General features: G+C 48.2%; 8 protein-coding genes across 8 annotated transcripts; 5 read left to right on the forward strand and 3 right to left on the reverse strand.

Annotated features, from left to right (window-relative positions):
• Positions 1 to 335: 335 nt before the first annotated feature.
• On the forward strand, positions 336 to 2,153 carry N7446_008884 (uncharacterized protein; the record flags this gene model as incomplete). Its single annotated transcript, XM_058517629.1, has 1 exon — positions 336 to 2,153. One exon carries the CDS (start codon positions 336 to 338, stop codon positions 2,151 to 2,153), a length of 1,818 nt encoding a protein of 605 aa, XP_058371275.1.
• Positions 2,154 to 2,610: 457 nt separating this feature from the next.
• Positions 2,611 to 3,799, reverse strand: N7446_008885 (uncharacterized protein; the record flags this gene model as incomplete). The annotated part of the gene is made up of 3 exons (XM_058517630.1): positions 2,611 to 3,010; positions 3,067 to 3,653; positions 3,704 to 3,799. 3 exons carry the CDS (start codon positions 3,797 to 3,799, stop codon positions 2,611 to 2,613), a joined length of 1,083 nt encoding a protein of 360 aa, XP_058371276.1.
• A 1,018-nt stretch (positions 3,800 to 4,817) lies between these two features.
• On the reverse strand, positions 4,818 to 5,969 carry N7446_008886 (uncharacterized protein; the record flags this gene model as incomplete). Its single annotated transcript, XM_058517631.1, has 3 exons — positions 4,818 to 5,427; positions 5,490 to 5,705; positions 5,761 to 5,969. 3 exons carry the CDS (start codon positions 5,967 to 5,969, stop codon positions 4,818 to 4,820), a joined length of 1,035 nt encoding a protein of 344 aa, XP_058371277.1.
• Positions 5,970 to 6,276: 307 nt separating this feature from the next.
• N7446_008887 (uncharacterized protein) lies at positions 6,277 to 7,927 on the forward strand (the record flags this gene model as incomplete). Its single annotated transcript, XM_058517632.1, has 8 exons — positions 6,277 to 6,767; positions 6,825 to 6,889; positions 6,942 to 6,955; positions 7,003 to 7,162; positions 7,210 to 7,321; positions 7,378 to 7,642; positions 7,708 to 7,808; positions 7,855 to 7,927. 8 exons carry the CDS (start codon positions 6,277 to 6,279, stop codon positions 7,925 to 7,927), a joined length of 1,281 nt encoding a protein of 426 aa, XP_058371278.1.
• Positions 7,928 to 8,289: 362 nt separating this feature from the next.
• Positions 8,290 to 11,251, forward strand: N7446_008888 (Zn(II)2Cys6 transcription factor domain-containing protein; the record flags this gene model as incomplete). Its single annotated transcript, XM_058517633.1, has 9 exons — positions 8,290 to 8,407; positions 8,457 to 8,511; positions 8,561 to 8,708; positions 8,755 to 9,272; positions 9,449 to 9,749; positions 9,809 to 9,943; positions 9,992 to 10,119; positions 10,168 to 10,557; positions 10,603 to 11,251. The coding sequence occupies 9 exons, from the start codon at positions 8,290 to 8,292 to the stop codon at positions 11,249 to 11,251; spliced, it is 2,442 nt and encodes an 813-aa protein (XP_058371279.1).
• A 348-nt stretch (positions 11,252 to 11,599) lies between these two features.
• Positions 11,600 to 13,422, forward strand: N7446_008889 (uncharacterized protein; the record flags this gene model as incomplete). Its single annotated transcript, XM_058517634.1, has 6 exons — positions 11,600 to 11,674; positions 11,755 to 11,794; positions 11,843 to 11,977; positions 12,035 to 12,204; positions 12,266 to 13,333; positions 13,387 to 13,422. 6 exons carry the CDS (start codon positions 11,600 to 11,602, stop codon positions 13,420 to 13,422), a joined length of 1,524 nt encoding a protein of 507 aa, XP_058371280.1.
• A 276-nt stretch (positions 13,423 to 13,698) lies between these two features.
• On the reverse strand, positions 13,699 to 15,276 carry N7446_008890 (histidine phosphatase family protein; the record flags this gene model as incomplete). Its single annotated transcript, XM_058517635.1, has 1 exon — positions 13,699 to 15,276. The coding sequence occupies one exon, from the start codon at positions 15,274 to 15,276 to the stop codon at positions 13,699 to 13,701; it is 1,578 nt and encodes a 525-aa protein (XP_058371281.1).
• Positions 15,277 to 15,756: 480 nt separating this feature from the next.
• On the forward strand, positions 15,757 to 17,053 carry N7446_008891 (uncharacterized protein; the record flags this gene model as incomplete). The annotated part of the gene is made up of 2 exons (XM_058517636.1): positions 15,757 to 16,669; positions 16,732 to 17,053. The coding sequence occupies exons 1-2, from the start codon at positions 16,233 to 16,235 to the stop codon at positions 17,051 to 17,053; spliced, it is 759 nt and encodes a 252-aa protein (XP_058371282.1). The 5' UTR covers positions 15,757 to 16,232.
• Positions 17,054 to 20,784: the final 3,731 nt, after the last annotated feature.

A 20,784-nucleotide genomic window follows, 5' to 3' on the forward strand; every position in this document is an offset into this window, starting at 1 on the left:
GACACAAACGGGTTGCCCAAGTGCGAGGAACACGACGAATACATCTAGCAATCCATAACAATAATAGCACCCTTTATAGCAAGGCATATAGAATCGTGATATCACAAACCACTTCAATAGTCGGAAGTAAGGAATTCCACGTTGCGGTGAAGCGCCACCCTAAACCCAATCGGGCGGGAATGTTTTCGTGACTTGATTCTCTCTCTTGACTTCTCCCATCAGGCCACCTGAATATCTGAAGATCTCAATATCCTGGTGCTTGATTGTTGAATGTGGCACCATGCTGATGCTCTGTGGCTCGCAATGCCATAACAGACCCAGCACTCCCCGCAACTATGACCTTCGATAAACAAAACAATGGCAATCTCGCCAAACCGTTCACGCCCACCCTCAGCGCTGCTTTTCACCGGAATAAAACGCCTTTGACACCGAAGCTTGCAAGTCCAAGTCCGGGGCCTGGATTCCCTGCAGGTCGCCGCCTCGCTCAACCCGATCACCCCTATTCCACCCCCTCCAAAGACTCCCCCGCGGTCCACCCGACCTTCCTGAGTGCCAATGTTACTCCACGATCAGGTGCCCGAACCACTCGTCGAGATGGTACCAACGCTTCCCCAACAAATACACCTTCTGCTTCTTCTCCGCATACACCTTACTCCCAATCAACAATCGGCTATGGCCGCCGAACTGATCGCAGCCCGGCTCGCGGGGTCAAACCGGCGCAATCAAGGAGCTTGAGGGCTCCAACGCTGTCGGCGGAAAACCAGCCTATCTCACGTCCGAATTCCTTCTCCGACATGGCATCGGGGTCGCCCTTGTTCTTTCATGCGTCGGACGCTCGTTCATCACATCCCTCCGAGGTGGAAGGCCCTGCAACAAGACCTCAGGGGAAAGCGTCCCCGGCTTCAACCTTTGTTTACGCGAATGGAGATCAAGAACGCCAGTCACTGGGAGACCAGTCGAGTACCACATCGTCTGTTGTAAAACGCCGATCTGGAGGTTACTCGCGGCCCTTGCCCACCGCGAAACAAGCAGCTTCCCCTTCACCACGCCTCAGTTCACCTAAGCTCTCAGATGCCACCTCCTCGCCACCAGATGCTACGAAATCCTCATACCCTCCAAACGCCGATCAAGGTCTTGGGATAGTCCACCGTTTCAGCTCCCCGTCAAGTACAATCAGCGATAGACCACCAATCGGAGGACACACCAAATCATCTAGTGTCGACTCGAGCCACCAAGCTCTTCCACCCGACAGTTTACGATCAAGTCCAGTTATTGTTTCTGGTAACTATTTTAGCGAGGGGTCGGCACCCGTGATGTCAGAACAGATCCCGACTCTTCGCCCTCGAATCTTCAGCAATGGCTCCTCCATGAACGGGTCCACCATTTCGAACGAAACATATCCCCAAGCACCTCTAAGTCCTGGAAAATCAGAGGGCCCCAGTGAGGCCGCCCTGAATGCGCGCACCGAGCGCAAGATCATGGACTTGGAGATCAGCAACTCTTCATTACTTGCCATTAACCGCACCCTCGAGCGAGAAATGCGCAAACAAAATGCTGAGCTCCGCCGATTCCGACGACTGAGTCGCTCAGGCCGCATTTCAATGGCTCCATCAAATCGTTCATTCTCAGGAGCAGCTCTTTCAACAACGAGTGAAATGGACGAAGATGCCAGCGAACTTTCGATGCGATCACAGGATGATATGTCGGATATTAGTGACGAAGATTCTCTTGCAGATGATGGTGTTGCGAGTCCGGGCTCGTTGGCCGAGCATGATGCTAAGCACCGTGCCCAAGACGAGAAACGATTCATGCTTGACCTTGCACGACACCAAGAACTATTAGCGGACAGTCAGAAGATGAATCAAAGTCTGAAGCGCTGCCTGGGATGGACAGAAGAGTTGATCAAGGAAGGCCAAAGGGCCCTTGAGTATAATGTCCATGTCCAAGACGTCGAACTCGGTGGCCGAGTCCTCGCACCTGAAGAATTGGGTGAGGTTGGCGAGAGTCGTCGTGGCCTGCTAAGTCCTTCCACTGAATATGACGGTGTATTTTCGCCTGTTGAATCCCCGTCTATTGGTTTCTCTGATGAGCCGTCTATTGCACCATCTATTGATTCACCTGTTCCACCATCTGCTCCTGAATTGACGACATGACATTTTTGTTTTGCTTTCATCTCCTGGCGGGATGATCCGCTCTTTTATTGCTTGTTCATACCCATTGCACAATACCCCTTTTGATGCCTTTTCATCTTGAATTCGTCCTTTCATTTCTTCATCTGATACAGGCTCTTCTCATTCCTTTGACCCTTGCACCTTGTACAATGAGACTTTCGGCTTGGTTTCTTCATTTATTTCACCAAATGGTCAATGTTAGATATACCCGACCATGTCACCCGTCTTGAACGGTTGTTGCTGGCTACTTTGATAGATACCCGATGTGCAATTATTGTCTGCGCGTATTTATATTCTGCGATTGCGATCTCTTACTATGTACGACTGATATGTTGAAGTTAAACAACACGAGAACTAATTGACCTGAATGCTTGATACTGATACTTGATACTCTACCGGAATGTGCTAAATAAAGCCTTGTCCTCCTGGTCAAGTTACATTATGGAAACGGGCATTGCCCCATCCGCTCCTGACGCAGAGTCTCTTGAATAGCCTCTAGCTCCTTTCTTCCCTTTCCCTCAAAGTACTTCGGGCCCAGGTCAAGAGTATAATAACCCTGCGGATAATACTTGTCACCATCATCACCAGGCAAGGGCTGCCCAAGAGCCCACTTGAACCATGCCACGGGTCCCCAGCGATTCCAGATCGTAGGTTGTACATAGAACGGGGCGCCTTCATATATCAGTACCCAGTTTCGGCCGTGTTTATTGGGCTTCTCAGCGAATACGTCCAACCGCATGCAATTTGGGCGTGGGAGAGCCAGATATCGCAGGCATAGTTGACGTAGCCTGAATATCGACGCGAAAGTGAGATTAAAGAAGGCTGGAGGTGGTTTCATCCTAGATAATAGTTATCAGGTCATGTTTTTCCATATAATAACCCTGCAAAAGCATACATCATTGCGTTTCGCAAGCGTTCGTCCATGAGGAATGAGACGAAATACTCGCCGAGCGGCTTCATGAATCCAGGTAGGTTGTATACCAACACATCGATTGTCTTATCTGCAATCTCCTTATTGCGTGGGTGAGGGTTCATATGCCGAGCCTCATATTGCTGGCTCCAAGCACCTATCTCCTCCAGCCAATGGATTCCATCCTGAAAGCCACTCTTACCTGAGGGGAGGGCATCATAGCTGATACCCAGTGCATCGCCGAGACTCTTCCAATATGTACCGATGGCACAACGTTCCATCTCTGTCATCTCGCGCCACTCATATAGACTCACGAATCGGATTGGTTCGATGGCGAAGAGGCTCAGCGTGTAGAGCATGTCTGCTTCGAGAATCTTTCCGCTGGCTCGGTATCCCTTGTGTAGGAACTTTGTTCGGGCTATTGCTGTTTGTGCTCGTTCTGAGCTTGGGTTAAAGGCCATGAACTCGCCGATTAATGTTCCTGTGTCGGCATATCTTTTGAAGGAAGTGGCAGAGTCGGAGAATTGGGAAGTTTTCAGAAGAAGGGTGGAGATGGTTTGTATTCCATATGTCTGTCCACGTTAGCTATACTATAATGCCGTATGCTATCGTCATAACTTACACGGAAGAGTGCGAATTGGAGTGACTTGAGAATGATGAAGGGAAACTCGGTCTGCATGATGGTCTTTTGGATAGCCCAAGCATCTTGGTCGGTCATTTGGCCCATTGATTCCCTTGTCGAATAGTAACTGTATTTTCGGTGTAGAGTGCGTCGCCGTTGGAATCGGAGGGAAGATGCTAGCACTAGATATGCAACTACTCCTAGTAAGACATATAGTATCTGCTCCGACGGCGAGGATTGCAATACAGCACCGAGCAAAGGTGCACCTCCAAGTGTTCGGAGCATAGAGGGCGATGCCATATCTTCAAGACTCTGATGGAGCAAGCATAAAATATGTGATACTGCAGTGAAAGTAGTATTTATTTGAATTGATTTTGGGACCTATGGCTTGACTATTTTATATGTTCCACGCTCACACTTTCCCAATCGATTCTACTACTAGCGGTGCAGCATATCCGTGGCAATGAAAATAGCCAAAGAGAACAAGCTCATGTAGTGGCTCATCTAAAAGAACGAGCGGACCGAGGAACAACTGCTGTCCCGCGCGGGGAAGTCCCAGAGCCTTACTGCACAATATGGTATCATGACAGGCGAATGCCACGACTAGGTGTGCTGTATAGGGCAGTCCTGGCACAGGGACGAATGAATGCAAACCCGAACGGAATGACAAGACATATAGCCGAGGTTTTCAATCAAATCCGAATCATTCGATCCGTCGAAACTGTTGTTCTGGGACTGTGAAAGTAAAATCGACCAACCAGATATCGAGATACGAAGCATAATGGCAGCATAAGGATTCACATACTCGGTATATCGGCCGGAAGTGGACGAACCGGTGTCATACGACCTTATTCAAATAACAGCAGCATAACATCATCGAAATAGAGTGTCGGACCACAGAGATGCCGGGGATCATCACTAATGTAGGGGCGTTGGTGGATGAGGGGGATCAGCATCACATGAAACCAAGACAAGCCTCATCTTTCTACAGATGTTCGACTATACAATGATAATTGAATAGGCATTGAATAATTCATTCTGACTGGAATGCATTGCATAAATCACACCAAACAGTATCGTGAACTTTGAGCTGTATCAAGCATGCGCTCACAAACTAGGCATTCTGCGCCTTAATATAAGGAATCCCAGTGAGCCTGAAAGCCCTTTCACACAAAACTGGGTCTACTAGTGGCTTCAAGCGATTATGAGGATCCTCCTCCCCATCCCGCTGGGCGACATTGGACCCAGTATGTTTCGCATTCGGCCAGTGCGTCGTACCAACACGACGTTCAAAGGCGTCTTTCTTGCGCAGCAGGTCCTCCTGGGTCGCATCTGCAACAGGCATAAAGCAAGTATAGATGGCAAAACGTGGCTGGTCGTTCTTCGGACTCAGGTTGTAGTGAGGCGTGCGTGAGTCCCAGAGAAGAAGATCACCGGGTTCAGCGCTGAGCTTTTCCCACTTGCAGCCGTGGTCATCCAGCCATTTCATGCCGCGCTCGGTGAAGCCATACCATTCTGGAGTCCAGGCAGGGATTCTTTCTTCGTCGGCCATCTCTTTGTGGAATTGTTCGGAAAGAAGGTGGCCGCCACGGCACACAATCAGTCCACCGTCTTCTGGGCCATTGGGGAGCAGGTTGACCAGTCCTTGCATGCAGCGGAAGCCATGCTTTTCAGGGTCCTGATCCTGGTGTGGCCATGGCTTGTTGGGAGCAATGTCGGTGCGACTGACATGACATTAGAATACTGAGGGCTCTAACATGAAAGATATATGAGAATGTTCACATACTTGGGGAATTGGAAGTTGACGGCATCGAAAGACACAATAAGATCCTCATCGTCATAGATCTTCTCGAAGGCACTGACAACTCCCGGCTCACTTCGAACGCCCCAGACAAAGTTCTCATGAGGGAGTGCGTAGTTTAGACACATGCCCTTCTCATTGATCAAGGGAAGCTTGTCTTTGTGCACAGTAGCCAAATCATTTCGGTCAAATCCCAATTCACTATGTATCTCTGGTCAGTTTCTCCTAGGAAGAGCATTGTTCAAGTTTAACTTACAAGCCCTCTAGCCAGGAGTACATCTCATCAGCATACTTCATAGCCTTTTCTTTGGGAATAGCGCCTTTGACGATAGCGAACCCATCTCTGGTCAGATCGTCTCGGAAATCACCAAAGGGCCTATCAGTTCCATCAACGCGCATGCGACCAAAGCCATGCAAGTTTGGATTGACCTGAACGGTCTCAACAGCGGTTGTTGTAGTAGACATGTTGAGGAGACACAAAAGTGAGCCGTAAAACTTCAGCGTACCAGCTCCTTAAATGGTTAACAGCTGTCAAGAAATACCAGTGTTATCATGACTGCCCACATAAAATATTCAGCAAATCATCAAGTGAGGTTTGATTATTTCGACTGGCCCTCGGCTTCTCAACTATGCGTTGCCGCAGTGTTCGGAAAGTGGAGGTGGGGGAACGGGGGACGCGGAGAAATGGGGGAAGTCAACCTTGGACTTTCTTGGTGAAATTGTAGATAATTAGAGTAAGAAACTTGGAATTTCTACTGTAAACATTTGAATCATGGCGCCGTTTCGCATCGTCATCGTGGGTGGTGGCATCGCAGGCTTCACGGCTGCCATTGCCCTCCGTGGAGCCAACAGACATATCACAATCCTCGAACAATCGAGCTTGAACAAGGAAATTGGTGCTTTGATTTCTTTGCAGCCGAATGCTTCCAGGATTATGGAGTCCAAGTGGAATCTGGGCCAGGAACTCCTGGAGGCGCGGCAAATGGTGGATGAAGGATTCCGGATATACAACACAGAAGGAAACCTGGTCAACACTATACCTTTGCTGACAAAGGAAAAGTATGGCGCGGAGCGTCTCTTGTTTCATCGGAGAGATCTCCATGAGACACTGAAAAGTGCAGCTGTCTCACCCATGCGGGCAGGGGATCCAGCCATTGTGCGAGTCACGTCGAGGGTTGTTGACTGTGATGTACTGAAAGGAACAGTCACTCTGGACGGCGGTGAGATAGTCGAAGGAGACGTTATTATTGGTGCAGATGGAATGTAAGGTGTGAGTTCATTTGAACACAAGTACTAATTGCTAACATAAAGGTTGCTTAGCCATAGCGTTCTTCGAAAACATGTACTCGAGGAAGCACCTAGTCCTATGCCGACCGGCCATTCTGGTGAGACTGACTAGAACAATATATTGTGATTGGTTTAGCTAATCGTTAATAGCGTATCGCCTTATGGTTCGTTCCATAGCTCATCATATGAACAGCCTAGCTGATGTCTCCAGATGCCAACAGAAATCCTTGAAAAGGAAGAACCTGAATTTTGTGCTAAGATCAACCCCCGAGAGCCTTTCACGTCGATGATCGTCGCTCACGACTGTCGTCTCATCATGGGCCCCGGAAGACAAGGCGAGGTTTATGGGATTGTCGCTTTAGTGCCGGATGGTATGCACAAATCCATCTTTTCATGGTACTGCTAACAATGAACATAGACCAAATGAACGAGAATCCTCATGCAAAACAGTCTTGGGTTGCAGAGGGAGACTTGGAAAAGATGATGCAGACTTTTGCCGACTTTCCGTCCTGGGTTAAAAACATCTTCAAGTATGATTCCAAGGCCATGCGCATCTTTCTTAGAAGTCTGCTTACCATTCTAAAAGACACTCGGCCGATCTGGGCCTTTGGCAACTACGGGATCTTGTAGGCACTCCTATCAAATTTGTCTTATGTATCTCACAAGTACAGGATCCTTTGAAAACGTGGCACCGTGGCCGTGTAATCATCATTGGAGACGCCGCACATGCCATGCTACCAACGCAAGGTCAAGGAGCCAGTCAAGCAATCGAGGACTCTGAAGCTCTTGGAGCATTCTTTGATGAGATCATTGAACCACCATCCCCTGAAGTCCTTACAAAAGCACTTGAGGTACGAAATTCAATAGAATGACTGGAACGCAAACAAGCAAAGAACAATTGGCTAAACAAATGCAGGATATCTTTCAGGCACGCTACAAACGTGCAAGTCTGATCCAGGCATATAGTCGGCAAGCAGCCAAGCCAGCAACAGCTCAGGGAAATAAAGTAGTTACAATGTATGTATGAGCAAGACCCTTGACGGAAAAGAGACTAACTCTTTAGGAAACCGGACGAATTCATGGACTTCAACTGCAGATATGACGGGGCCAAAGAATGGCAACAGCTTAGAGAATAGTAAGAATATGATATTTTTTGAGTGAATTGTTCAGAGGCTTTTAAATGTGTGGACCTCTCACTCATATAGAGGTGTGAATGAAGTAAGAAAAGAGCAACGAAGTGAGCGAAAATAACTAGTAAACCTGTATTCCCCCTTTGAGGACTGTAGGGACTGTCCAAATGCCGAGAGACAACCGTCTACACATTCCTGGCCTAAAAAAGCCAACATTTCCCCGCAAATGTGGAGTAAAGTCTGCAGTAAGTCGTGTATAGCTTTGACCCTATTGGATGTTGAATGGGCCAAGGTGGCCCGCAAAAGAACCGCGTCCCGATCGCCCATATAAACGGCCCTCAACTTCCTCAATCCTCTCAATATGCCTCATGTCCGACGTTCAAACTCCGCGACGCTCCTCACGGAGTAAGAATGGCACCCATCACTGCCCACACTGCGGCAAAGGGTATGAACGACCAGATCATTTGGCGCGTCATTTAGATTCTCGTAAGTGTCTCTATTACCTCGGGAGATATCTGGCTGACGAAACTTTGAGATCGCAACGAAAGAACCTATCAATGTCGGATTTGCCAGCGCGGATTTAATCGCCGGTGAGCGTGGGATGTTCCAGAGACTAGTTGGCTGAGCTCATGAAGTCAGAGATGTCCTTCAGCGACACCAAGCAGTTCACGAAAAAGATGCGAACGAGGGCAAGAAAACACCTCGCCGCGCGCGAGAGCGAGCAATTGAGGCTTGCGACGCTTGCGCGACCGCTAAATTGAGTTGCGACAACGAAAGACCGTGTCAAGTAAGGGCTTTTAGACCTCGACTAGGCCGCTTGTTAATTGTTTCAGAGATGCCAATCAAAGCAGATTGAATGCGTTGCAAAGCGCCCTCGACTCAGCAATCAGGATCATGCTTCACTTCCTCAATTCTCCCCGATGACTACAACGCCAGATTCGAATCTCTCAGATTTGAGTGTACCCCCTGCAACGGAGTACTCAGGCAGCCATGAAATTTACGACTCCAATTTCGCGCAAGAGCTTACCCTAGACCCATTTCTTCCGGATACTGTGCCGGTATATCCTAACCTGAACAATTTCCCAGCCTTTTTCGAGCAGGTTATGCTACCAAATGTTGAAATGGAAATCCCACAAGAAACACAGCAACCTCGTGGCGTGTTCGACTTCATGCTGGATACCGATTTCATTTTCCCTGAAAACGATCTTTTTGATACAAATTTCATGCCTGACCTTGATCGAATACTGGATACTGGACCCTCCATTTGCGGATCTGAAGATCTACAGAATCCTCAACTTGGTGATCATGAGTCGGCGAGCAGGCGAGCAGCTGCCTTCCGAAAGTCTTTCTGGTATGTGAAAGTTTTGCGGATTATATTAATAAATTTGTTCGGTTCTAAGTTTTGTAGGCTTTGGGTGCCAGAAAAGAACCAACATGCGTTCAGCGAGGAGAGAAGAATTCCTCTGCGAGATGGCGACACTATCTCACCGAAGCATCGAAACCGACTCGAGGCTTTGCAAATACCAGGAAACTATCCATGCACTCACGAGATGATATCTTCAAATTGGTCGTTCAAACAGCCGGTTCTCGACTTTCAGTTTCCTCTTTTCCCTCTGCTGAATACCTGGATACGCTGATCAAAGTCGGCATTGGAAAGCGAACAGAGACTGATGCATGGATTCATCCATATACGTTTTACGATCAGAAGTTGAGACCTGAATTGTTGACTGGCTTGGTCGCAGCAGGATGTGTGTGCTGTGGATTGGCGTCTATCAACAAAACTGGGATCGTTCTACAGGAAATCACCAGAGTATCCCTGGCTCAACTTGTATGGCTTTCACTTCCAAAATAGTCGACTCTTGGCTAAGCGTTTGTTTATTCCATTAGGTCGAGGATGATAACAGTGTTTTGCGCGATCTGCAGTGGCTACAAGCATCGATGCTGTGGTTAGATATCGGCATCTTCTGTGGCTATAGACGAAAGATGCAAATAGCCGAAAGCTATCTACAACCATTGTGTACTGTATGGACACTAAAGAACAAACTTCATGGGTTGGGTTGACCTTTACAGGCTTTCCGACGTGCTGCAGCATTTGACAGATCTACATACTCGGTCATAACACCTTATTTGGCTGGCGAGGATGAGCAGTCTTTGAATAATGTCTGGCATGAGTGGGTAAGACAAGAATCACTTAAGCGGTACGTATCAACCTCCAACTAGTCAGATATTGAGGCTAACAGAACTAGTTTGGCTTATCATCTATTTGGCCACGATATAGAGGTTGCCATGGCTATGAACCGCCCGGCTCTTACTTCATATACGGAGTTAACATTACCCTTCCCTGCTGCAAGAGATCTCTGGCTCGCACCCACAGCTGCTGCATGGAGAGATCTTTGGAATACAAAGTACCGTGTTGTAGAGGTGTCGGACTTCAGTCTCCGAGACTTATTATCTGATCCGTCATTAATGACACATATCCCGATTGAGATGGACTTTGATATTGCAAGAACTGCATTGTTGCAGGGGATGGCCAGCCAGGTGTGGGAAACTCGCCAACAGCTGATTTTATCCCAGGGAACACAGTCTAGCACCCGTGCTATGGCTCGACTGTGGCTACAAAGCAGACAAGATGATCTGTAGGTTTACCATGTCCTCCGTGACTTTGATGCTGACCGTTCAAGGTATACCACCTTGAAGTCCATATCTGAGAATCCACCGACGCCTCCACCTGTGACAACATTGCTCAACGAGTTTGTAATGATGTACCTCCACATTGATATTGATGCCATCCAACGATTTGTTGGTAAGCTCGGGGACCTGGATGCTCGCCGAGCATACCCTGGTCTTCGAGACTGGAGCCACACAAAAGAAGCACGGACGAGCATCTGGCATGCTGGTCAGGCTTTGCATGCTGCACGAGCTGTTAAGGCCTATCAGCTACGTGGATTCGATGCTATGGCCATTTACCACGCTGCATTGGTTTTGTGGGTATACGGGCTTCTCCAGTGCGGAGAGTTAAAACAGCTTGAAGCCAAGACACCCATGAGCGAAACAGACTTACCACCATGTGTGTCACTTGATGGGCCAGAAGACAAGGTGACCAAAGCGTTCTTGGGTCATGGAATTGGTCGCCCAGGACTGACAATGGCCCGAGGTGGTCCCGATGGGGATACTCCAATGTTCTGTGAACTAAGCAAGCCACGCTCAGTCATGGCTATTGCCCGGCAGGTCTTTGAAGGGAATTGTCCTTGTCCTTTTCCAGAAGACCGTCTGCCACCAATGATCCAAAACCTGTGTGAGCTGATTGAGGATTTGGGGAATCTTCCATAATTCACAAGAGATAATCATGTACAATTTACCAGCCGACTAAACGATTCAATTAATTCCATCAACTATAAATCCCCGTATAAATTCCACTCCCCCATTTGCCGAACTTATCCCTCGAGCCAATGAGCGAAGCCCTAAAGCCGTCGGATTGTGGGGGAAATCCCCCCTCGGCAATTGTGGGAAGTTGCGATTGACCAGCTCTAGGGTTGCTTGACATTCTCTAAAAGCCACTCAAACTATGCCCATTGAACTGTGGGGGGGACTGTGCTAATGAAAAAGGGAGACTTATCTCTCGCTTCTGAATTTCCACTTCCCCTAAGAGTGCCAATACAGACATACTACATAATCGACATGGCTTCTGTTGAACAAAAGCCCAAAATTGAATTCCTCGAAGATGTTGAGGTTAAAGAGACCAGGACGGGTGAGGTACTGGTTGATGAAAGGGGGAAGTCCAGCGATTGCCTGTGCCCAGTAGCGATCCCAACGATCCGCTGAACTACACCAAGTGGGAGAAGTTAGGTGTCATTTTCAGTTGCTGCTGGTTCTGTAAGTCCCTCCTTGTTTCCCCATGTGGATACTGCTCACACAATTCAGCGATCATGTCCTTGTCGGTAGTTGGAGGATTGGGCGCCATACTCGGCGTCTTCTTCGAGCTCTATATCCCTCAAGGTCACAGCTCGACGCAAATTGTCTGGCTGGCGACATTCCCGTCGTTGTTTGTTGGTATCGGTGAGTAGTCTAGTCATGTGTTGCAAGTCGTGTTACTTAATTTTGATTGACTGGTAGGAAATTATCTGATCCTTCCGTTGGGTCTGGTATACGGTCGTCGACCAGCGACGATCGTCTCGATTGTTGTGCTTCTGGGGTCGACGATCGGTTGCGCTCTATCACAGACATTTGAGCAGCATCTGGGTCTTCGCATCCTTCAAGGACTCGCCACGGGTGCCACGGAATCGGTTAGTTGTCCTCTCAATTTCCGACATTCCGAAGGAGAAGCTAATTGCAATGTTTCCACAGCTGCTCCCTCTCATGCTATCTGAGATCACTTTTGTGCATCAGCGTGGGACCGTGTTTGGTGTATATTGGGCAACGCAGAATGTAGTGACAAGCTGCTTGAACCTGGCCAGTTCGTATGAGGCCGCTGCTCTGGGATGGCGCTGGTTCTATTGGGTCTATGTCATTGCTGTCGGAGTGGGACTTGTTATTGTTGCATTGAGTTGCTTCGAGACAAGATACCAGCGACGTGCACAAATGATAAATGGCCAACTGGTCATCACTGATGGGTTTGGAGTCACTCAAGTGCTTACCGGGGCTCAAGCCCAGGCCTATCTGCAAATGCAAGAGGCAGAAGATGACTCGATCATCCCGGATGCAGCGCGCCCAAAGAAAACATATGTGCAGATGCTTAGCCCGGTTGGGCCTCCCACCAAGAACCCCGTTCGAACTGTGCTGATGGCTTGGTTCCATATGTTCGAGGCTTTCTCTTCCCCGGGCATTCTATATGCCACTCTTCTATCTTCAGTAGTGCTGGGATCTTCTATCGGCATCTCGCTGACGTATGACGCTGTGCTTCAAAGCTATGGTTGGCCAGCCAAGAGTGTTGGTCTGATCAACCTGGGTGGTGTATTCGGTGGCTTCGGGGGTATGTTATATGCTGGAGTTTTTGGTGACTGGTTTATTCTCCGGATGGCCAAGCGCTCTGGTGGTGTTCATATCCCAGAACATCGGTTGATTCTGCTGATATTCCCTGGTATTCTTGCCGTTGTATCATTACTCCTCTACGGTTTCACTGCCGACAACAATGCCACTTGGGGAGGGCCATACATGGGATGGACGCTTTTCCAGGTGGCCTTTGTCTCCGTTTTGATTTTGTCAACTTCATTCGCAGCGGAGGCCTGGGAGAAGAACCCCGGACCTGCATTGGTGGCTGTCGTTGGGACCAAAAACATCATCGCGTTTGGTGTCAGTTATGGTCTGACTCCCATGGTAGCCAAGTATAGCTATCCTACTGCGATGGGTATTTTGGCTGCAGTGACCGGGGCTATATTCCTACTTGGAATCCCTGTTTATTTCTTCAATCCAGCTGTGAGTTTACGCCGTGATCTTGATTTGACGCCAGATTATTGACCTGTGAACAGTGGCGCCGTTATAAGAACCGTCAGGAGTCGAAGTAGTCAGCTTGTGCTTGGGTAGGTGTTATTATAATTATGACGGGTACCATAGTATCCACTGGAATTCTCTAGCTGGAGCTATTGTATCAACTAAATGCATCGTGCACTGTGATCCCAGTCTAAATACCACAGCCTGTTGCGCTTAATACTTGTTATAGAGATAATTGAAGTACACATGTGTAGATATGTGCGATTATTAAAGAAAATAATCATCTGTTCACATCACTCAGTATGAATACAGTCAGGCCAGACGCACATAGCCAAAAACCCAACTCTGGCTCAAGGCTTTCGTGGCTGTCCATTGCCAACCTGGCTGGTAATATTATAATCACCAAAGCAGGCCTCCTGGTACATAGCCTCCTTGTTCAGGTCAGGAATGGAACTGAGGAACTTTTCGACAGGGCAGAAACCATTCACTGAACCATCGCAGGCAGTGAGGCCATCCACAGGTACCGGTGCGTTGTTCAGCACAAAACGGATATAATCGGTAGTATTAGACTCAGACGATAGATCCGGATTCTTATACTTCTGCGGTTGGAGATTCTTAAACGAGATATCTTTTGGGCAGGTCCAGACCTCGGAAAACAGGCGGGCACCGAAGGGAGTCAATTGATTCATGTTGAAATTGCGACGTGGGGCGTGCGAGACTGATGTAGGCATTCCATGAGGACTGTACTTGAAGTAATCCAGACCCAGAGCTGTCAGTACAGAGACAATGATATCGTCATGAGACATATCCATATACATCGGCTGATTGAGCGGGAAGGTCTTGGTGTTGTCATCGTAGGTGTAATTGATGCTGCTGTCGCTGCTCATGATTAGCTTTGACTGCAGTCGTGCAGCTAGCTCCTGAACATAGCCAATCCCCTGGGCGCGACCACTAGGGGAGCCAAAACCATAGTTGCCATAGAACTGGAGGTCGGCAAAGTATTCAAAGTCGCGCCATTCCTGCTCGGTAAAGATCGCACAGAAGGAAGATTGGCCCAAAGTCGCATACTCGTACGGGCACATGTTAAACATGGCAACGATGTCAATAGTATCGAGCCTTAGATCTTCCGGCAAGTACGCAGCGAAGCGCTTACGGGCGTCCTTAACGAGAGTCGGGGCAAAAGCTTCGGCAGCATTGTCACCCGGCTCTGTGCCTTTGGGGCAGGAATCGGTCGCCGATAGGGTGTTGTTGAAATCATCAACCTCGGGGATGATGACCAAGTTGTACTCGGAATACGAGCTATTGGCTCCGGTATTGCCAAAGAAACCGCTTAGCCACCAGCGAGCACTCTCTAAGATCCGGGGGTAGGATGTCGTCCGGAAAGTAGGCTTCGGTCGTGATGTGCCATTGGAATACACATTCAGCGATGCATTCCAAGAAGCATCACCACGGTCTGCACGGTAAAGCAACCGGCCGTACTGGCTCCAGAATAGTGCGCCGGAAGTGGCTTCAGTGGCGGCGCCGGTGGGAAGAAGTGTATTCAAGCCAAGCATATACTCCCAATCATTCAAAAAGGCAAGAGGACCGGTGCCAATCTTCTTGGATGGGTGCCTCTTTGTATAGTTGGCAAGTTTCTGAGCAAATGTTTCCATTCCCCCGCCATCCAGCGGCCATTGTGTTGGATACCGCTGCGCATGGCGGTGGAGCACATGCACCTGTGAAAGTTCACATTCTGAAGGGAAGTCCTTAGAGACACTAAAGTCTAAGGCGTCGGCGTAGGGGCTGAGATTGGCCCAACTGGCTTTCATGTCAAACCCCGAAGGATACGACAAGCCGGTAGGACCAGCAGCGGCCGAGCTAGAGGAAGCCATTGCGGCACTCCCGCTCGCCAGGGCCAAGAGGGCGATCACAGAATGTACAGACGCCATGTTCAGAGCGTGAAAAGCCATAGAGCGACTGACTGAATCGAAGCGCCATTTGAAAGACGGCGGTGTTATATAAGAGCTGCAACTGAGGGGAAAAGATCGGCTGGCTCCATTCCTAGTATAGGGGCCCGGAGGCTACAGTACAGTCCTTCTCCACATGCGTGACGCAGAGGATCATGATCTTGGCCAACTAGAGTAACCTGTCGCGAGATCCTCCTTTGAAGGTGGAGAAATGCTTGGTTGCGACGCACAAACGTTATAGTCCGGAGGCTCCCTTTCTCCGTAGACCGACGGTTTCCTGCCAAGACAGTTGGAGACGACAACAACTCCATTTCGGGAATGGACAGGCTGCGTTTCTTATCAAGGTAAGATCTGTGTCGATCGTTGTTATTTGAAAGAGGAAAGTGACGTGTCGATCTCAACAACGCAAGACCAAGCTATACGAGAAGCCCCGAGAATGCCCTCGTATATACCTTGGGGAAATGGGAACTGCTTCGAAGGAGAAGTGAGGAGTCCTGCAATGCAAGACGCTCGTGACACCGACTTCGACTCATCACATTGGAGCTCCTGCAGGTGGCGTCAACGCACCGCTGGCAGGATCCCTTGCTGCACCGATGAAGAGCTTCAGCTGCACACCGATACGCCCCGGCCCGAAACACTTACTCGCTTACCTTGTATCGATTTGGGCCAGGGTGCACGCCAGGGCAATGTGGCGGTTCGTATCCGACACGAGTGGATGGATCCTTAACGTTGTGTGGCGCCAAGCGCCAGCCCAACGGAGTCGTGATAGCTAAATAAGGCTGGGCGTCAGTTAACTCTCCTCGATTACGAGCGCGATCTATCTTGAGCCGCACGTGGATGACATCTTAAAGCGCAAGGGACTCCCCCTTGAGGTCGCTGAGATTTCTCTCACTGTTTTGATTCTTTTGCGCTTCAAAGTCGGGTATATCGACTGCATAATGCTAGCGCTCAATATCGTCTTATACGCCCTCTTGGGCACCTCTTTGGCCTTTGCCATCGTGGAGCTGGGCCTGTCCGCTTTCTTAACTTCCGCATATTCCGGGACCCGCGAGGTCGCGACCTGGAGCGCCTACTCGGGCTATTCCTACAGAACAGTGAATGTAAAGGCCCCTGCCATTCTCGCATTCCTGGTATTCAGTGCCTGTTGGACGATCCTAGTGACGGCCGCGGCTTTGGTGCTGCCATGGCACTTCGCGAAGAAAGGCTTTGTTACTGCAAAGCTGAATACCATACTCGCTTCGTGTTTTGTGGGTGTTTACTTTGTCACCATGGTTTTTTGGCTGGCTTGCTTCGCCGATCTCGCCTCTCTCCTTGGTGGCGGAACCAGCGACTCACCTTACTTCAATGCTATTCTCGCATTTGGTGTGCTTCTTTGGTATGTTCTCTAACTGTTGTTGCCTACTTCAATACCCGACTAATGAATCACTCCACATATAGGTTGCTCTTCGTTGCCCTGGTGGTGTTCACAGTTCTTGCGATGTGCGGTGTGATGGCTTCTGACTGGGCTGGCTACCAGTCTTTGAGAAAGGACAAGGGTGTTGAGGGGGCCCAAACGAGTGGGCATGCTCATGATGTGCCGATGAGTACGACCCCTGTGGTTCCGGAAATGTCAGCTCGGGATGCTGAGATTCTACATAACCAGCCGAGCAGCCAATCGCATAGTATCTCCTCGCCGTCGGCCGTTCATAGCGCCGAGCTCAACGGCGATAGCGAACACGATAACAACACAGGTCGGACGGCGCAGATCAGTCCTGTTTGATTGATCCCGACGGCACTGGTCCTCTCGTATGTTATACGCTCAAGGAGTAGTAATGGTTTTGACGATGGAAAATGGTAATATTCATTTCTGATATCACTTATAGTACTAATATGTTATTGATATTTATTTCTGTTGCTATGAACCTAAGCATGCATACCCGCTGATTGTCTCCCGATCTCCAATTTCCTACTGGTTGATCAGGTACAGTCAACTCTCGCTTATACCACGGTGGGATATTGCACATTCTTGATAATAACACATCCCTTGCTTGGATGGCCCCTTCATTCCAGTTTTTTCCATATAAATTGACAGAATATAACACATTTTGTTTTACCACACTTTCTTCCTCTCAAATCTGCTTAGTCAGCGCAATCAACCAATCAGAATGCCTCAATCTACAAGCTCTCCTACCCTCCCGACCCCACCCAAGCGCGTCAGAATGGGACCAAAGCGTACCAAATTGGGTATATCAGACGCGCAGAAACAGGCACTACGGGCATTTTGGTCTAATACTAGCCCAAAGCCCACGCAGACTGCATGTGCTAAGTGGTTTGAGGACCAATTCAAACAAGTGATTGACCGGTCAACCATATCAAGGATCCTTTCATCCAAATACAATTATCTTGATACGGGCCCTGCAGGGGCAAACAAACGATCTTCATCCTCTCGTTGGCCATTATTGGACCAAAAGCTATATGACTGGGCAGATAACCATATTGGCAATGGAATACCAATAAATGGCCCTTTGATCCAAACTAAAGCAGCTGAGCTTTGGAGACAAATACCGGAATACAAAGATCGGACCAAACCTCAATTCTCTGAGGGTTGGTTAACTCGCTTCAAACAACGCCACTCTCTTCAATATCATACTTTCCACGGAGAAGCTGCCTCAGTCCCATCCTCGGTACATGATCAGATCAAAAGCACCAAATCGATTTGCAATCAATTCAAACCGTCCGAAATCTACAATATGGATGAAACTGGCCTATTTTGGCGACGTATGCCAAATGGTGGTCTTTCAAAGGGAAAAATTGCTGGCAAAAAGCTTGATAAAACACGAATCACTATTGTTGTTGCATCAAATGCGGATGGTTCCGATCGAGTCCCTTTATGGTTGATTGGCACAGCAAAAACCCCTCGCGCACTCCGGGGGTTAATTTCCGAGCTCTGGGATGTGTTTGGCGTCACAACAAGGCAGCATGGATGCGTCATGACATTATGGAGGACTGGTTGCGATCTTTCTATGGGCGTATTCCCTTAGATAAGAAAGCTTTGCTCCTTTTAGACAATGCTTCACCACATGTTATTGGACTCCAGCGAGCGCCACCACCACCCCGGATTACGGTTGTTTTTTTGCCAGCAAACGCAACTTCAATTTATCAACCCTTGGACCAAGGTATTATCCAAAACTTGAAGCACCATTATCGGAAGAAATGGATGCGCTATATGATTGCTTTTCTTGATCGTGGGATAGACCCAAAACAAAGAATGAGCATTTATTATACTGTTACCTGGGTAACGCAAGTTTGGAGAACAAGTGTATCAGACCAAACGATTATCAATTGCTTTAAACAAAGTACTTTGATTAGTCCAAAGTCTATACCTATACCTGAGTCCGCGCCCGAGTCCGCACCTGAGTCTGCACTATTTTCCGAGCCCGGATTGAGTGATGAGATTGAAAGTCTATATAATCAAGCAATTGATAAGCTTGGTGATAAAGATATTGTGCCATTTGACGAGTTTTTGAACCCTTCGGACGAAGACATGTTAGAAGATGGGACTGAAGGGCGAGATGAGACCAATGAGCAAGATATATATATTGCCCCAACAACCTCAGAAATTCAGGATATTGACATTGATGGGCCCCCACCTGAGCTTCTGTCTAATTCTGCTATATTGGACAGCCTCCAGGATATCCTACTATGGGTTTGTAGCAAAGAAAAGGGTACCTCGGACCATATTAGACAAATTGAGAGCTTAATCAGCGACTTTGGCAGGATTCAGATTGATGAGAAACGTCAGGTGACTTTGGATCAGATGATGGGATGGAAGACTAAATAGGTATTAGGGCTTAGAGTTAGCTTGTCAAATATTATGTCATCCTCTCACCAAAACACAACTCAATTATACCACGTAATTTGGCTTGGATAGTATGCTGTGGTATAAGCGAGAGTTGACTGTATATGTATATATACGTAGACTATATCCCCACGAGCCAGGCTATGCGAACATCTAGATATTGTAGCTGTCTACTTATCTCACCCTGACTTCACTTCCTATGGCAATTATACGACCCCTTTTACTATTCCTAATTAAACTTTCATTTCCTTTTTCGAAGTCGGCTTGTTGACTCATTCATTTGCTCTCTACCATCTACAAACTCACTTCAATTATTTCTTCCCATGACACTTTGATCAAGTCTTCGTTCAACCGTTTGATATCTACCTCAAATTGCCAACCCTAACTCCTTCATCTCTACCCCCTACTTCACCCCCAAAACCCCACAATTGGTCCTATCATCTCGAGATACACGTCCCTTCACTCCAAGCAGCAATACAACGTGCAGCGGCCTGTCGGGGAAATAAGTACACCTACACAACGGCTTTGCTTTTTACTGGGAATCAGATAATACAGGCAATTCTAGGGATACGCCTTGCTTTCGAGCGCGCTGACTGATTGCATGGGAATTCCGCCTGTCCTCTTCGAGCCGACTGCCAATGACTCACATCCAGAATGGACGCTGGAGGATACTATCTAAACTTTACGTCAGAAGTACCATTGCGACACTGAGCCTACACTCTTCTTCTTTGCATACATTAGAGAGAGCGGGGAAGTCGCTGTGGCCGTCTGACTCTCTGCTAAACCCATGATTTCGCTGATTAGGATAGAGTTCGGGGAATTTATTCACGGAAGATCCAGCGTCTGCGAACATGGAAAGTCTTGTGCTGCTTGATTGACGCTCTGGCGATGGAACCCGCTTTGAAGCGTCGCGTACCATGCAGGTACTCGCTGCGTGTGATTCGAACGATACCAGACCTCGCAATGATACTTCATTCGTCCAGAGATTTTGTCATGTCTTACGCACTGAAAGCCAAGAAGCCGTTGCCGGTTTCTGTCGACGTCATCTGCAATTAACTAATTACAAAGAAGCCAGCGCAAGCGCCGGTTGTTAAATTTATCTCTTGTGGAGGAGTAAGGCCAAGTTTTTTGATCTTCAAAGAATGCCCATTCTGCACTTCTTCATTCTCATTGCCCTCCGACCTTTCGGCGAAAGAACCACAGATGGTCGTCACTCTCAAAATTGCGGGCTGAGTTGAGCAAGCAACGGACGACGTCGACGCTATGATTGAGGGTCTGCTAAAAGTCTTCAAAATGAAGAGGTTCAACTCATATAAGTACGAGGAATCGACGATGGTCTTTGTCCGAATGTCCTGGTGAGTCTGGGCACGGTTTCAGAGCGTAATGATTCTTGGGTTCCTTGTCAGACTTATTGGACCTTCCTTGGTTCGTCAAAATCAAGAGTCTGGGCTACAATTTATTGGATCAGATCAAAACACAATGAGGGACGGAGAGTTTGCCAAAAAAAAAAAAAAAAAAAAAAAAGCAAAAAAAGGATGGGGCTTGTTGGATAAAATATATGGCTGATGAAAGTCGAAAGACTCATGGCTGGGTAGCCCATCGATATATGCATGGGACTAAGTACCTATGATAGTCCATCACTAATGGATCGT

The sequence above is a fragment of the Penicillium canescens genome, assembly GCF_028828765.1.
Source record: "Penicillium canescens strain IBT 15451 chromosome Unknown utg000005l_segment0_segment0, whole genome shotgun sequence".
NCBI classification, from domain to species: Eukaryota; Fungi; Ascomycota; class Eurotiomycetes; order Eurotiales; family Aspergillaceae; genus Penicillium; species Penicillium canescens.